The 18,401-nt window shown below is 43.7% G+C and overlaps 1 protein-coding gene across 1 annotated transcript in view; it reads left to right on the top strand.

Moving 5' to 3' along the window:
- The window catches only part of ptn (pleiotrophin), a 42,142-nt gene extending 25,488 nt beyond the window's left edge, over window positions 1-16,654 (top strand). Inside the window, exons 2-5 of the mRNA XM_044022233.1 lie at window positions 4,032-4,126; window positions 5,320-5,493; window positions 8,397-8,558; window positions 16,028-16,654. Of these exons, the coding sequence (XP_043878168.1) occupies window positions 4,033-4,126; window positions 5,320-5,493; window positions 8,397-8,558; window positions 16,028-16,083 (486 nt within the window). The 5' untranslated portion in view covers window position 4,032 and the 3' untranslated portion in view covers window positions 16,084-16,654. The remainder of the gene's footprint in view (window positions 1-4,031; window positions 4,127-5,319; window positions 5,494-8,396; window positions 8,559-16,027) is intronic.
- Window positions 16,655-18,401: the final 1,747 nt, after the last annotated feature.

Raw genomic sequence — 18,401 nt, forward strand, 5'->3', positions numbered from 1 at the left:
TGATTCTGGGGCGACATTTTTAAAAAGAAGTGTATAATTCACGTGCAGCTAAGTGACAGCTAACAGCATACTGTACACGAGCGAGCGCTGGGATCATATTTGTGTTCACAGAGGCCACAGCGTAGACCAGATTCCAGGTTTTGAGAGGTTGGTGGTTTCATCGCGTTTCACGGTTAATCCATTTTTTAACACAAGTGATTCTGCTCTTTTTTTTTTTTTTTACCTCAGTATTGATTCATTAAACTGTTTTTTTTTACCTTGTGCTTTTGTATGAGATGCCAGCAAGAGGATGTGACATCACACACAGATCCTGCTTCATGTTCTCCGCAGGTTTAGAGATGGAACAGTTTTTGCATGTTGGTGAATGTGAAGCGTCTCCTTTGCCAGAGCACATACGGGGGTCGCTGCAGGCGCACTGATCCCACTGATCCCACTGATCCCACTCTGTCTCAGTGAGGCAAAGCAAAATAAACTTGGAGTTGTTGTCGTTTGTTTTTGTGACCCATGTTTTCGCCGCGGGGTCATCGGACGGCGCCGTAGCAGAGACGACGGCCAGATGTTCACGAGCGAGTCACAGAAAAACAGCGGAGAAAAAAAGTGTCACAAAAACAAAACGCAAACAAAGACAAATCCAGTGTTTGACGGCCGGAGCGTTGATGAGACTGATGACAGGAGAAAGTGACGTGTGGAAGTCTCACTTTTCCAGAGGGACAGACAGGTGCATTAAAGCCACAGTGCAGAACCTCTGTGTGCTTTTTGTCCTTCCGTCCATCTTCTACCACCTTTATCCTGCACTGTGCTTTGGTCTTCATGATCAAATACGATGTAACTCCTTGTATTCTGCGTCCTTAATACGAAAACAGACTGTGTCAAGCAAAACTATCAGACCTGACTGAGGTAGCCACGTGACGGTTGATCAGCGCCGCAAGACCCGATTTGAAAATGGTCTGAATGTGTTGCGAGATCTCTTTTCCATCATGAACCGAGCCTGAATGTGACCGTGACGTGTTACCACAGGTTGAACCTCCATCCTCTGCGTCTCTCCTCAGTCACCGCCTCTCCACTGACCTGTTCCCATCTGCCCTCCAGCCGCTCGAGCTCTGTTCATCAATCACATTGCTCCACATACATCAGCTCAACTCCTGGGTTCCTCTCTTGGTTCATGTTCCTCCTCATCCTCGTCTTCACCAGTGCACATGCGACCAAACCTGTCATTTTGCCAGCTCGTTATCCTGGTTTTTAATTATTAAAGCAGCTTGGTTCAATCCCGACTGTGTCGATACACAGCGACGGGTCTTTGAGAAAATTCTCCAGCAGCGTAAAACAAACTAAAAATCACCGCCTGTTAATGACGTGGGATTACTGGGTATCAAACGACGCTGAGCTGATGCAAAAATCCCCGCCGTCTTTTAGTTAAATCACAGCCGTCGCGGCAGAAAGAGGCTGATCTGTGGTAACGCTGCCTGCAGACACGCTGCGGGGAAGACACCGTCACGTGTGTTAATAAATATTATTACATCTATGTTAGTTTTCAACACGGTAAGTGAAGCCGGCAGTTCCCCCGGGGGCCCTGAGCTGAGGCTCCCACGAGAACGGATGATTGTGTTTCTCCACGGCGACGGGCTCTCTGCTCGGCAGCCATTTTGACAGCGCAGCAGTGAAAATAATCTGATTAACGGCGGCTGCGTTCCATTTAGTTTTCTTTAGTTTCGGGGTGGTTTGTGTCAGAAAACGTTCGGTGCTTATGTGCGTACGAATTTGTTAGCTAATACTGAACGCGTCACTGCGGGCCGGATTGGACCTGCGCCGCCGTATGTTTGACACCGCTGGCGCTAATACCTTGACTTTTCAGGTAATTCAGGCTTTTTCTGTTAATGCCCGACCTCACACACTTACGTACTGTTGATCTATTTTCCGTCTACACGGGAACACAAGCTACAAAACTGACATTGTGTACTTTTGAAAAACAACTGAAACCACATTAAACGCTTGGCGAGACAATATTTAATATAACTGACGAGAAGTCGGCTCGTTTTCTTACAAACTTCCATTCAGACAGAGCTCGCCCCCTGGTGGGTACTTGGTATATTCTTACGTTTGGGTTATATGGTCTGTGTACTGTCAGTATTTCACTTCTCACACAAAAAACTGCAGTATTTCTTAGATTTTGCAGTATTTATTCATGAATTGAGCGTCAAAACTCCATTGTTTGTCCATTGTGGGCTCCTGTAAAAACATGGCGGTCCAAAATGGCGACCTCTGCAGTCAGACGCTCCGATCCCATCACTCACTCATCAGAAGTGTTGTCTGCTCTTTGCATTTTCAAAATAGAGACCTATCACGTCCACAAAGGAAATGGTTAATTTGGTTTAATCCCATATTTCCTTCCTTCCTTTCGTTCTTTAATTCATCCCCTCTTTTCTCTTTGTGCCCGCGCTGCACCATCGCTGTGCAACTTATTACTGAGGAAAAGACTTTCTTATCTTTTGAGAAAAGGCCACAACTCTTTATTATTTCTTTAAAAATGATGGTTATCGTGGCGTTTTTTTTTTCGTTGGGTTTTCTCTCTGAAAACTCTGAAAACTGGGATCTTTCTTGTCCTCCATCAAAGAGTCGAGATGAAAGGTCAGCGATGGAAGCCTGAGCAGGTTTCGTCTGAGAAGATTCAGGTGACTTTTATTGACGGATCAAAATTCTAAAAAAGAACAAAGAGATGACATGAAATAGCAGAAGAAAAACACATAATAATAATAATAACAACAATAATAATGATATTAATACTGATATTAATACTACAATTAATCTTAATACAGAAGTCTTAAGATTAATTGAAAAAAAAAAGAAAGACAAATGCCAATTCTTTCACACCAGACTGAGTCTGTGAAAACAGACGACGCAGATTTGACGTCAGTCGGCTGTTTTTCTCTCAGCTGGAGGAAAAAAAAACAAAGAAAGAAAGAAATCTAAAATGACAAACAGAGGATTGAGCTCAGGCAAAGGTCGATGGCACTGATGTCATCACAGTGGAGGACGAATGAGAAACTCACAAAACCGGCAGACTCAGACAGGTTCCGTCTGAGTCCTTTACCGGGTGAAACGCCAAGATCAGGAAACGAGAAAAAGGATCAATCACACGCAGGAAAACTCGGCTGGCAAGAGATGACATGAAAACAGAGGGCGTACACTGTATGTTCGGGAAGGAAAAGAGAGCGAGAATAACAAGAGACGAGAGGAAACGTGGAGGGCAGGAAGTGAAGACCGGGGACATTTTTACTCCTGACTCTGTTCCACGTGGACCTTGATCAGGTTCCTCAGCCGGTCTCATCAGCCAATCATCTTGTAGCGCCGTGAGTTGTTCTATCCGTGGTTTGCGGTCATGTTTGAGGGCGTTAATGTGAATAAAAACTCTTGACACTTGGCACGGAGGTCAGGTCTGGCTGAAATGCGATATATTCATTTTAAATTGCTAACACACTATTTGAACATGCAGTAAATAGTAAATAATTGCCAGACATTGAAAGTTATTCTCTAAAAAATGGGCACAAGCACTTACTCACACGACATTTTCTGGCCTTTGTGGTGAAAATAAGTCCAGGGGTTTAGGCGTTAAACGGTTGATGTGCATGTAATCTGGGATACGGACGGTCTTTGCTGTGAGGCCCCAGTGGAAACCGCTCTACCCACCGTCTTCTCATTTTGTCAAATGAAATCAAACTTTGATGGCGACTGTATCCACCCATGACCAGATTTCCCAGAGCCTGACAGCAAACAGGGCCGTGAGTGACAGAGCGACTGTCAAATGTTGATATTGGAATCCAGCACAGTGGTAATCAGACGGGATGAGACATGGACTTTACCCCCAGGCCGTTCCTTTGCTCCCACGAGTCGCAAGACAACTATTCTTTTTTTTTTTTTCCCTCTGCAGCAACAATACCTCAAAAAGTCAAGTTTGGAAATGTCAGAAATCGTTAACTAACAATGAAAATACAAAGCAGATTCGTCCTCAAACAGTCGCCTTGTGTCTGTTTCAGAATGAATGGACAGAAGCAGTGGACGACGGCGGCGGTGACGGTGCTGCTGGTGCTAACGGTGATGGCCGCCGAAGGAGGGAAAGTGGAGAAACAAGGTGAGAGCAGCAGCTTTAGTTGTTCACAGGGTGCACCGTTAACAATGTCCCTGATGACGACTCATTTAAGTGGACAAAATAAGACAAATACCTGTGGGGTTACGGTATAATGTGTCCCCGTCGAGAATTTAAGAAACAAATAGTAATATATTGCCAAAAAAGTTAAGTTAGATAAATCCCTCTCGGGTAAAGAAAATAATGTTTAGCCTCATTTAAATTCAAGGAAAATAGTTAATTTGCATTGGAAATTAATGCAAGCACCAAAAGCCATTACAACAGCCTCCCAACAAATAAAATGAAGCAAGTGCAAGAGTAAATATGTTTGCACTGCATGTTTTTATTTAATTATTTTATATACGAAATAAAAACGAATAACATTTGTATAGTCGGAGCTTAAAACATGTGACTCAAATATAATAGTACAGAGCAGATATGGACTTAATTTCTTCTGCTTTTGTTTCCAAGTGTCCTTTACAGTGACGCGCGGCAACTGACGAGAGAGTGAAAACGTTTTTGATTCGTGTTTTCTCCACAGGGTGTGTCACACAGACACAGGAAACAGGAAATGCTACTAAAACAAGACCTGAATCCTGAAAAATGGCCTTGAATCCTCTCTAAATCATAATGCATGGTATTTTTTACCATTTGTTCTTCTCATTCCATTACTGTTGTTGCCCAGAAGTGACGATTCGCTCGTGGCCAATCAATGCCAGGCCTCTGTGCTCGGCACCACAACAGAAGGATGCCAAATACTGGGACGGTACATCCATTATTCTTTGTTTTACAAATGGAACACACATGATTGTGTAACACACTGCACAGGTTGTGGTAACGGGGCTTAAACGTCGCGCCGTTGTTAAAATGTCTTCCTTGAACGCTCTGGTTTACTTCGCTCCTCCCTCAATTTCCATTTATGCTGCTCCGTGCTGTCCGTATGTTGTCACACGCGTGCACAAACATGAATATGTAACACTGAACATGAGTGTGCGCTCGCGTGTGCGACACTGGGAGGTGGCGATCAGAGGTTAGCCGAGCAGAACCTGTCGTGGATAACTACGTCGCGACCTCGGTCTGAAATGCAGTTCGGCAGCACTCGACATTGTAGAATTTCAGTTGAGGCCTCCACCACACAGAGGCCCTGGTATACAACGCGACGCGTGCCAATGTTAAATTGTGTGTTTTTGGTTGTACAGGAAAGAAGGAGCGCAAGTCCGACTGTGGGGAGTGGCAGTGGAGCGTGTGCGTGGCCAACGAGGGGGACTGCGGACTCGGCACCAGGGAAGGGACGCGCACCGGCACCGACTGCAAGCAGACCATCAAGACCCAGCGCTGCAAGATCCCCTGCAACTGGAAGAAGAAGTTTGGAGGTCAGGAAAGGGAATGTGCCACTGTGTAAAGTCTGTTTAGATCATTTACACTCATTTGTTTTTTTTTCCCCTGCCTCTATTTCCTCACCCCACATGACGTACGGTCGCCTGTCAGTCACACAAACAATGGTCCTATTTTCACAATGGGAATGAGAAAACTTGCTAATTAGAGGTCCAACAGAAGTGTCTGCTGAGGGTGTGATACACAGCCATTGAAAACAAGGGCAATCGTCGTCCGGCTTTGTCGTTTGCTTTTGCTGCTCGAGTGTGTGCAGCCATCATGGCTGAAATGTCTCACAGTGACAACCCTGAGGGACTTTTGTTCCCCCCAGTACAGCCTGTCAGGCACGAGGCCCGCAGCTCTGCAATGAGCCTGTCACCAGTGATGAACACACTGCAGGAAATAATTCCCCAACTAACCGGCTGTTTGGACGATAGCAGCAAAAGTTTGCAAGTTCTGGCTTTTAAGTTCAGGAAGGAAGAACAAAAAAAAAAGTATAGAAAGAGCTGATTGGCTGCACCGTGTTGAAGAAGACGCAGAGTCTTGCAAACTGGATTAATTTTGATTTAATGAAATTAAAAACGCAGGTAACTGGTTTATGCCCATTATCTTTAAAAACGTTCCTGCCACGGCTTCCATTTACCAAAAACCTAATTCTGGGAAGTTGCTGATGAAACTACAGTTGTTCATAATTTTACAGCGGGGTTTTAAATTGTAGGACAGACAAAAGAGAAGTTGGTCCTCCCACCCCACAAAATATGGGGGGGGGCTGGGGTTGGTTACATAAGGTAACGCTTTATTCTTCCACAGATTGATGGGAACTAAAGAAAAAGCAGAATGATGGATGGATCATTCATAAAATAATGTTTATATTAAATCAAGTGATTGATGGAAGCGTGTAACATACACACAATAATCCATCTTTCCCCTTATTCCTCCATTAGGAATCACAATCTCATTTTTTGGGGGGAAGTTAGATACTTTTCATAGTGCGTCATTCAAAGGCCCTCGTAAACAACCATGACCCAGAAGACACATCTCTGAACATCCTAGAGTTCTGATGGAAGCTGCCGTTCCTGCTTCCTGTGTCCACTGAGTGGTGTGGAATATCATGCTGAAGAAGTGAGACAGTCCCTGTCAGATTGGGGACGGGGGGAATCTTTCATTGTCATTGTACAAGGCAGTGAAATTAGCTGTGGATTCTTCAGAAAACGAGTGCAATAGAATAAATATCCTGGGGGGGGGAAGAACTGTTTAATAGTTTATTTGTACAAGTCCTGATGCTCCTGTACCAGCTCCCTGAGGGCAGCAGACTTTTTTATTAGTATGTTTCCTGCTCTACTGAGGCACCAAGATGCTGCAATGTCAATCAGAGAGCAGCCAATGATCCGCCGGAGCTGCAATAATGAATCTCTGCGGCTGACATGACATTTTTGATTGTGGAGGGGTGGAAGGTCCTCAGGAACTCTTTCTTCAGTCTGATGAAGTGGAGGCTGTGACACCGAGAACCTGGAAGTGGAGATTCCCCCCGTTGATGGAAAAATGGGACTGGTTCCATTCTGTGTCTCCCGGGTAGTAGATTATTGCAGAAGCACCACTTCAACCGTGATGAAAAAAATCACATGTATGTGAAGTCACTCTTCCCGGGTCTATCACAGCAGAGAGGGAAGAGGTAACGTGGGACACACACACACACACACACACACAAACGACCTGAAACAACCGACTTTTCCCACAAAGATTAAAGGTGAAATGTCTTCAAACTTAAATCAAGCAAGTCCAGTTGCCTATAACTAATAACAACCATCAAATTTCCATTTCCTACATAATGTACCTTTAAGAAATACTACACAGGCCTATGGGAGTGTACAGTAGATGGATGTAAGGTCACTGATGAATACTTGTATGCGACACCTCGGGCTGTCTGCCAGCGAGGAAGCACTCTCTTTTTCGCAGAGATAAATTAGAGGTGAGGAGGCGCGGTGTTTTAAAGTCGGATGCTCGCGAAGTCCCCACAGGATTCCTGCAACAATGGCCCCCGTCACTCCCTTTCACCGCTCTCCGTCCCACCTCCTCTCACCCGTTCTCCCACCTCTCCTCTCCTCTCTGACGAGCACCCTGGGATCTCAGCGGCGGTGACAGAGCGTCCGACGCTTTCGTGTGAGAGGAAGCCGGTGAATGAGTGTCACGGCCTCGGGGGAGGGCGGCTCGAGGGGCAACAAAATAATGGGGGGAGATATGGGAGACACACACACACACACACACTTCTATACATATGTCAGCAAATGCTGGCGTGTTCTGCAGAGCAATCCTCTCGGGTTGAGTTTAAGATGGATTAAATTCAATATCAAGAGAAAGCACATATGTGGAATTTATTTGGGTCGCTCCTGAAAGTATTTCCACTTCCCTGCTTCTAAGATTGTATCCGATGCGCCGTTTCCAGGCTCAACAGCAGCCAGGCTGTTTTTGATTACATTCATCTGTTAGTGCGTTCCATCCTATAGGAGATATAAGATCAATAAATGACACGCCATCTGCTGCTGTTGGCAAACAGCTATCAGCGCTTTTATATGGTTGTTAATAAGAGCGCCTCGTGACCAGGCCTCAGCAGAACTGACTCTGTTGATCTTGGACACTTTAATACGGCGGAGATAATAGCCAAGTAAATTATAACCACTCATCAAACAGCCATTCAAAGTGCGAGCGACACAATTCCTCGGGCTCAAAGGACACATTTCATTGACTGATTGCAGTTTCCTGCTTTTAAAAAGCAAGCATAGAAACTGCAGTGTGTCATTTTATCAGTTTCCTGCTTGATTGCTCCGACACCGTGCCTCCCCTCTGAGCTTCTTCGCGAAACAAGCGCTTCTAATTAAGTGTCTGATCTCTTTGTGTGCCGCAGGCGAGTGCAAGTACGACTTCCAGGAGTGGGGGGAGTGTGATCTGGCGACGGGCAAGAAGAACAGGACGGGAGTCCTGAAACGGGCGCTCATGGACGCGACCTGCGCCGCCACCGTCACCGCCACCAAACCCTGTGGAAAAATCCCCAAGACCAAGCTGCAAGGTAAGCTGAGCGGGATAAATCATCACAAGACACAGCGCTGCTGCTGATGGTTGACATGTTGCGATTGTGAGCAACAGAGTCGGGGGACCCTGGAGGCCTGTCGATGAAATATAGGATCGAGGGCCCTGGTGTATTACCGCCCCACCAGTAGGTGGAGTATTAAGCCTCGCTCACCAAGCAGAAAAACTATTTTTAGAAGAAGTCGCCAAGGATAGTCGTCCGAGCCTCGACCTGGCGACCCCCGAACCGGCGGAGAACCCGATTCAGCCGTGAGCCGCTCGAACCAGGCGCGTCCGTGGGATCTGTAGTGTTGTTCTCTTCTTCTTTGGTAGGAATGCATCCTATTCCCTGCGTTCAGACTTGTACCGCCACCTGATGGTGAAGTGGGATACTACACACTTTGGCATGGTTTGGTTTTGTAGTGGTAAAGTCCTCATTCAGGCTTGTGTTTCGTCTAAGGATAGAACCATAAATTGGTAGGCGGACAGAAAACAATGGAGGACATCCAACAACTCATTTTTTTCTGTTCGGTTTGAGGCTGTTTTTCTAAACAAGACGTCGAGCTTTGTATGAAACACCCGTCACATGAGCCCAATCAACTGTCGCGGGTCAATCTCCACCCGTACCATTGCTGTGGTCGCCCGAGGGAAGGGTTCCAAAGAATGGAACAGTTGGGGCCGCTTATTTTCGTACTTATTCCCAATGGAAACGCAAAAAAAATACGTACTAACCGTTAGCCGAGAGTTATAAGATACTCTTCTTCTTAACTGAATCAGAACTTGTGTTACTGACATGAAGCCAACACTGGATAACTTGTTATGTAGCTACAATAACCACAAATATGTCTGGGGTCTTATCGGCTATGAATAATGGTACTGGGCCTAAATAAGAAGTGCATATTACCACGGAGTGTGTTTTGCTTGTGTGTCCCGAGGAAGACGGCTTCTTCCGGCAAACACATTGGCACAATAACGTTTATTAAAAGAAATCAATCACACTGTCCTGAACTGAGCCTTGTGTACGCTCAATACAATTTAATGAAATCTAATTCAGCCCAGAAAAACCTAAAGTATTTTATATTCCACATTTAAATTACAATCCAACTGTTAGCAGTTCTCCAGCTCAAAGGCTGCAAACGCCGTATATACATTTACATACATATGAGTTTAGATTGATTTGGATCCAAAGTCAGACCTGTGCAAAGGCAAAATGAATGATGATATAGGGAAGGGAATTATCCCAGCACTTTTTCATACTGTCAAATTATTGAGACAGTTGCCTGGAAAGTTAGATGAGTCAGTTTTCTTGATTTGATTATATCTGAAGGGCTGTTCACCACTTTGCCGTCTCCATTTCTGAAGCTGAACTGCTGATCATGCTGTTGACAAGTGTGTGTGTCTAATTTAAAACGGGTCAAAATGAGAATTTCCCCTCAGAATTTGAATTTGGCTTTTCGGTAGATCCCGCCTCAGCCCGACTGCGTCTCTCAAATCGAAATCCAACAAACCCTTGCAAATGATTTAATCTCAGCTCAAAACCGGCCGCGCCTCACATTCACATTCCCCCTCACCCTTTACCCGAGTGGAAATCAACACAGCTAAGTGCTAAGTTGAAGCGGTGAGTGACAGTCTTAAGACAGGGGTGAAAAGGTTAACTCACCATTCGACTGTGATTACACGCTTTTACCTTCCATCTGTCATGTCGCAGACACACGAGTGGAGGGAGCTACAGACGGGCAGTTATCAGACAACTCGCATCGACACAACGTTTCAACTAATGGGCGAATATTGAACAAGCATGTGGATGCATTTGGAATATATCAGCGTCTGCTTGGAGACACTTGGTGTTGGTGAATCTGCTCCGTGTGCCCTTCGTTAGTTCTGCAAACAAAGATGCGATGGACCCACTGTGGACGTCCCATGGTCCAAACAGGATTATAACGAGTGTGGAAATGCTGCCAACGATCATAAACGTGCACACACACATTTCACAGGCAGAGTTTGATTCACTTTGCAATCTCCTCATCAGTCAACCGCGGGCGCAGCTAAAGCCCCAAATTATAACGAGGAGACGCTGTAAACATGTCGGAGACGGCGTGGGTTTACTGCAGGTGTGCACATGCAGGCGCTGACAGTTGTGACGCGCCCGTCTGCTCCACGTAATTTGTCTCCGGGTGTCGTGCCAAAACTTGGTTTGACTGTCGAAACGGAGGAATCTGTTAAATGTATCCACTCGGTAGCACATCGCCGATGAGTTATGACGGGAAGTTTGTCAAAGGAGCTCGACTGCTCTCACCATCTGGGAGACATATATGGATTTATGGTTGAACAAAATATGTGCAGGAACGTGGGCGAGTGTCACAAATAACGCCGCCGCAGAGGAATTTAAGATCCAGTATGTACTGTATATTCAATTTGGCAGATTTTGAATATTCTACCCTATAAGCACGTTTGTGTATAATCACTTTGCAATAAAAGACATTTTTGGCTTTCGAGGAAATGGCCTTGCTTCACGGAGGCTGTGATATCGTGTTTGTGTGTCTTGAGCTGTAATCTGACGACACAAATGAAAAATACAGACCTTTCTACAACAAGTGTGTAATCTGTAATAACTTACTGGAGCTACAGGTCTGTGCAGGACTGGCTCCTGGTGTGATCTTCTGCTGGAGTTCTGCTGGAGGCTCGACATATGAGTCCAGACATGGTCTGATGCATCCATCGGTTGCAGGGCTAGAGTTTTTAAGTTTTATTGACATATAGAGTATTAGAGTATTATTTTCAAACTTGGTATAGGATTGCACCCTATGTGCTCGCGTTTGCCTCTCTACAGAAGAGAAGAGAGTCCATTCAACCAAAAATATAAACCAGGATGGATTTACTTGTGGTCTACATCGACCAGCCCGACACGGCTCAAATGACATTCTCCAGTTCTCTGTGAACTCTGATTGTTGCGTGAGTTAATCCCAGTAAATCTGTGTCATGCCACTTTCATACCATCTCGCGCCACTGATTAGACGTTTCCATCAACAAGCTGTTGAACGAGCGTACCTAATAAAGTGGCCAGTAAGTAAAGACACGCATGTGTGTTTTTCCCGGTTTAATTAGTCAGTAATTTCACAATGTCGCTGTAGGTCGTGAACATGTTAAATCTCAATACGAGTGAAATATCTCTCTCTATATATATAGTTATATAGAGATATATATATATGTGCAGTGCTGCATACCTGTGAGAGCACATCAGCTCTAATGAAGGCCAGATTGCTTGGATGCAGAGTGACAGCCTAAGATGTGGGAGAGCTGAGAGCAAGAAAAAGAAGAAGCAGAGCGAGGATGACAGTGGCAGAGATGAAGGCAGGCAGTTGGGGAAGAAAGGCCCCGCTATCTCAGCGAGGTGTGATTTCTCATTTCTGCCAGTTGGAAGATAAGCCCCGGGAAGCAGAGGTGGTGGTGGTGGTGGTGGGGGGGTTACTGGTGAGAAGGAAAGATCAGGTGTTGTGCACAATGAGGAGTGTGGTGATGGAGAATTGTGTCCACGGCAGCAGGATCACAGGGCTTATATATAGATATAAAAATAAAACAAATGTTTGGAGTGACGGAGACAGAGGAGACCATCTAACCCGAGGCTGGTCAAATCTGCAATTCTGAAGAGCCACCTTGGGTTAAGACGAATGAGGGAGCATCTGTCATTTGCGGATTCTGAGGAAAGACAATACGAAAGAGGCGCCTCGGGAGCAATCCAAAGACTCGGAGTTGCCTGTGTTCTGCTGTCTCGCCCAGGTGAAACAAAGACCCGGTGAACGGGAGAACAAAAAAAGAGTGACAGACATGAAACCTGCTCATGCGCATGAGGGAGCGCCAGAGTGGATTTCAGCCTGTGACTTTGGCATCCCTGTATTTGTGTGGATCAAATTTTGTCGCCACCATTCTTGCTGGACAAACAGGTGGCGTCCTGATTCTTTTCTAAATTGAATTAGCACGTCAGTGCATGGCACCGCTATCTCACTCTAGATTTGCAGAAAGCACGAGGTTGAGAGGCTCGCTGAACTGTGCCAAAGACACACACACCGAGATTAGGTTGGATTTGAAATGTGAAGGAGGATTCCCACATGGCAAACCATCGGAATAACCTCCTGATTCTAACGAGGAGGAGAATTTCACCAGTGCAGAACTTCTGCACTGATGGCCCTCACTGGGCTTCTGAGGAATGACCTACTCTCACACAGAGAGCGATAAATGCTGTGTTTCACAGAGCGGAACGGTTCGGAGCGATAAGGTACGTAGGAATAGAACCGTTCCATTTTTCAGTTCCAGAGCGATGGTACGGTACCACGCTGGTATCTTTTAGTTGTTTGAAGTTGCAATTTTGATTTAAAAGTAATTATTTGTTCAACCTTTTAAACCACTAAATTTCTTTAGCTTGCGATGTTTGGCCCCCTTGGGCCCTAAAATCTCTTGAAGTGCCCTTGTTTAGAACCTTAAATGAACATCATTTGTATGGTCAAATATATGCTGATCCCACTTATTTTCTTTCATGAGAATGAGAACACAATCCATCCCCAGATTAAACAGAGAAAATACGCCGAGGCGTGGATTCTGCTCTTATCCCAGTTTTCGAGCATGTGCACAATCACTGTGTTTCATCGCGGGGTGGATTCGAGCGGGAGAATGAAGCGATGATAAGTGTGTGTCAGCGTCAGAGAGGGGGAGTGAAGCAGCATGAGAAAAAGAATCTCGTATATGAAGCAGAGACAAGAGAGCGAGGAGTGAATCCTTCTCCGTCTCTCTCGCTCTCTCCCGAAGGAGCAGCATATGCTGACAATTCACAACAACAGAGGGAGAGTGTTTGAAATATAAAAGGTGTTCTCACAAATGAATAAACAATCAAACAAACACCAAAAGGAAGAACACTTTCCACATTTGCATGGCAAAGAGCGCTTTGCATGTCAAAATCCCAGCGTCGGCGGAAGCTTGCAAGTTTGGAGACGACGGCACATTTTCCAAGAATCAAAATGTAGAAAATTCACACGTCGCAGCCGTTGACAGCTGCATTTCATCAGAGGAAAATCTGCCCATTGATCTAGGATTTGGGCATCGAGGTCGTCTTTTGACTTCATTTTTCAGACATGTTAATTATATCTCTGCGAAACACCACTGGCATAAATGTAAAATGGTGATTTCTCCTTTAAATCAAATGGGGTTTGGAAGAGAACCCGCACTGAGACAATGTGGGAGGATCCACATTTAGTAAGTGCAGTGGGAGCTGGCTTTGGATCAAGTACATGGTATTAAGACAAAAAGGGTGTGGATTAGCACGGCTGATGTCTCTCTTTAATACGTCATGACAGGGCCGTCACGTCCCCACGCACGTCCGGGACTGCAGCTGTTTCATGACCTCACTTTTCACACATGCAGAACACCAAAATGGACACCACAATTCAAAATGGCCGACTTCCTGTTGAGTATATGAAGCAGAGACTCAAAATGGCCCGTGGTTAGGGTGGACATTTTTGTTCGTCTTGGTCCGGGAAAATCGGGGGTGCTCAACTTTGCCTCTGTTTTCACCTTGGGGGATGGCGGCCTTCCTGTCACCATTGACTTTTTGGACCGTCCCAACCTAATAAACGTGTGTACCAAGTTTCGTCCATTTTAACGTACATCTTTTAGCCCCTCCCACACCCATTTTTTGACGCCCATTCACCGCACCACTTTCAGACGTAAATTGAATTGTCCTGAAAAATAATCATAATAAAAATAATATATGTATACGTATATATACGTATACATATATACACACATTAATATGTATATACACACACATATACACAGTTTTTTATGATAAACTATGTTTTAGGCAGCTAGCTGTTTGGTTATTTGATGCTGAACAAACACAAATCACAAGATTCTTTTGGTTTTTAGTTTCTGTTTCTGAAATGTAGATGTATCTAACGTTCATCAGATACAGTGTACACAGAGACGCAGACATTTACACACTCAAACTACACAAACACAGCAGCGTCTGAAGCTGAATCATCGGCGGTCAGTGTCTGTGAGACTGTGGAGGAAGTCACTTCTCTTGTTTTCCTTCCAGATATACCACGCTTTAAAGGATCACAAACAGCAGATGTCAACTTATGCAACGGGAACATCCCATTTCCAGTTCAGACAGGAAGTTATAGCAAAGTCAGTCGTGAACAACTTTAGTATTTTTCCTTCTGTCGACGTTTGTTTCTCTTTTGGAATCAACACAAATGAAATGATATTCGTATAGTTTAGCAAATGAGCAACATACATTATCTTAGGGTGTTTAATCACTAAAGGAGCTGGAGGCGCTGGACTTGTTAAACCCTTTAACACCGAGCGCATCGCAGACGACATTTTTGCGTCACTGCAGTTACGCAACGGTTTGTGCTATCGGAAAAATTCCAACGGAAGCCGGCGAATCAGCGTCTTCGTCACCAGAGAGGAGAGAAATGGAAAAATGCCTGTGCATAGTGTAGTTTTCATGTTTTTGTCCTGTTTTTGGACATTGAGACAAACACTCTTGTTATTAATGTTATTTTAAACATGTTTTATACTGTTTATACTTAATACTGTCCTTTCTGTCCCCCACCTCTCCTCTGTCCCCCATTTTTCCTTTCACCACGACCTGTCTGGGCAGATGCCGCACATCTTTGAATCTGGTTCTGTCAGAGACTTCTTCCTGTTAAAAGGGAGGTTTTTCTTTCCCCTCTCCACTGCCCCCTAGTGTTTGCTCAAGGTGTGAATTGTTGGGTTTCTCTTGCTCTCTGTAATGTCGTCTCTGTGCAGAGCCTCGAGATAATGTATGTTGTGATTCAACGCAATATGTACTTTTTCTCTCTGAAATATTCAAACTCAAACTAACACGACGTCTTCTCGTGCTTTGACACTTTTATTCTTCTTAAACAGTTAAGGGATGAAAACACTTAAGTATATTTCAGTGACATCTTAAGCAATATGATATAAAATTATAAACACAGTTGTCCATCATGATATCACAACAAAGATAGTTTGCATAATTTTAAAACTAAAAAAACAATGTATTCTTCAAGATAATAACATAATATGATGGAAAATAACGTGATATATATTAAGGCATCAGTTGGTGTGGGGGGGGCAGATGTGGCCCGTGGGCCGCCAGTTTGGCACCTCTGTCTTAACAGATGAATTTGTCACGATGATGTAAGATGGTAAAAGAATGTAAAGCCTGCAGGTGACGTGTTGAAGAGTTTAAGCCTTGGTGAAGGTCTGCGACTCCTTATGAGTGCTCTTATTTTCCCCCAACGCTTCCTTTGCAGCACATTGAATCTGCCTCTGTGTGTGTGTGTGTGTGTGTGTGTGAGAAAAGTGCTCTATAAATAAAAGCGGCCTTGCCTCACAGAGGAAAGTAAACACCGCCGGTTCTAACTCTTAACGGCTCCTGTGTTTCTCTTTCTTTCTTTTTTCTGGCAGATGCAAAGAAGCAAAAGAAGGAAGGCAAGAAGCGAGAGCGCACCCAAATGGACTGATGAGAAAAAGAAGAAAGTGCCCTGTTTTAACAAGGTTCCTCTTCACGTGTCCTGTAGGTTGAACGGTAGGAGCCACTAGAGCTTTGACACAAACCAGTGGAGAGCGACGACTTTTAGCAACAACAACAACAACAACAACGTTTTACCTTTTTTCTTCTTTATATCGCCTGATTTGTACGTTTGCCGTATAGAAGACTTCTAACGCTAGTGTTCTCACCTCGTGTTATTTCTCTATTTCTGCGTCTTTTCTTCTGCAGAACAAATTGGATGAGGATTTGTTTCACAGATGCAGATACTAACTGTAATTTGGAGATTTATTTACGGTCGGTCCGTAATGAGGCGGATTGTGAAAAGTGAAGCTTTAAAAAACATCTTCACTTCATTAATTAGGGCTTAAAAATAAAGCTGTGCGTTTGCTGTCTTTCAAGTGGTTCGAGTAACTGTAGCTCTTTCCCCCTCTGTATAACATATGTATATTTTTTAATTTTAATAAGAACCGGCAAAAACACATGTTAGTTTTATCCGGAGGCTGCATGAAAAATAGCTTCTCTAACGTGTGTGTGTGTGTGTGTGGGAAAAATAAAAAGTGTTGCTGTGTGTAGTTTGTTTTTCCTCCTGCTGCTCTGTTGTACCTCAATTTATACACCGCTGATGTTTGCTCTTCACCTGCTGGCTGTCAAACAAAACCCTGTTGTAGTCCTCAGTTGGACTTAACCTTCCCTGTTTGTTACCTGTTACTTTTCCAAAAATAAAATAATAAAAAAGAAAATGATGAAAAAAGATCTCTGTCGTGCTTCTCTTTCACCCGGAAAAACCACGACCCTGAAGATGCTCCACAATCATCAGAATCTTACACTTAAACTGTTGCTGTCAAACCATTCATCGCATTAATGTCACACTTAACATTTATATCCACTCTAAATGTCCCTTGATTTCTTTTTGTCCTGTTATTTTTCCTCATTTTAATGCTCTTATCAACATATAGTGGATCTTCTTGCTTTGTGCAGATGTTTTCTTTATTGAGACAATATCTCTGTCACCTGCATGTTCTGAGTTCTTCCTCTTATTGTGACAGCCGCACAATAATAAGATATAAATATAAATAATAATGAATGTGTTGTTGCCGTAACGAGCTAAAGGCGCTAGCGGTCTCCAGTGAATGTAATATGTGTTCATAGCACACACACACACACACACACACACACTCGTACACAACATTGTGCAACATATGAAAACTCTTTTCACGTTTCAAAGATTGTTTTTATTTAGAACGTCATTCTGAGAGAATATTATGGCACAATGTAACCACTTAATGCAGTTCATGGTTCAGCGTCGTCTGTGTGATCGTTTACACTCAGATTCATTGTCCGGAAACAAATATCGAAGATTGCAATAAAAAAAGGAAAAAAGAATCAATACCATTGTTACTGTACAGGAAGTTTCATAGAAGGAGAGAATAAACGCAGGTTAGGGACATTCAGAGAGTAGCTATTCAACACATGTTTGTACATTTCAAATGTACGGCATCCAAATTACATATAATGTCATATAGATATATACAATGTTTTTTTCTTTTTTTTCTTATTGAAAGAGAAGCCACGAGCCACAGCGAGCGAACACACGATGAACGTCGAAACACACGGAAGCAAATGAAAAAGGAGCGTTCCTATTTACATTTCAACACTTTTTTATTGTTTATTTGCTTCCTCTTTTTTTCCCCGTTTGTTTGTAAAAAACAAAAAAATCAACATAGAAGAGCAGAGAGAGATCGAAGCAGGCGAGCACGTTTGTTCATTTACAGATGAAATCACGTTCAAGTTCTTGAAGGTTTCGTCTGAAACTCTGAAACTCATTTTGCAGAAATCCACTTCTTTTTAAACCCGTCCTCACATATTTATACCTTTACATTTCAACACCTTATATTCATATCTTCACAGGTCTTAAATAACTTTATTTTAAATCTTTAAAAACAAAACTGTACACGGATAATACTCTGATTTTTTTTTATTAATAATAATAATAATAATAATAATAATAATAATAGCACATTTTGTCCTTTGTACAATGAGTTTTTTTTCTTTTTTATAAAATGTGATAGAAAATGTACAATATAATGTGTTTCTATGAAAACGCCAGTGTGCCGTTTCTCAGCGAGTCTTTGGAAGCTTGTTGCTATCGAGACTGTTTTCTTAAAAGAGGAAGGAGTGATGACGGAGGAAGAGACGAATGAGTCCTCTTCCCTCCGTGCCAAATATGAACACACACAGTACACATGGGGGCGCTGTAAGGAGGATTCCAGGGGCTCAGCACTGAGAGTT

This window comes from Solea senegalensis, linkage group LG3 (genome assembly GCF_019176455.1).
Source record: "Solea senegalensis isolate Sse05_10M linkage group LG3, IFAPA_SoseM_1, whole genome shotgun sequence".
In the NCBI taxonomy this organism is placed as follows: domain Eukaryota; kingdom Metazoa; phylum Chordata; class Actinopteri; order Pleuronectiformes; family Soleidae; genus Solea; species Solea senegalensis.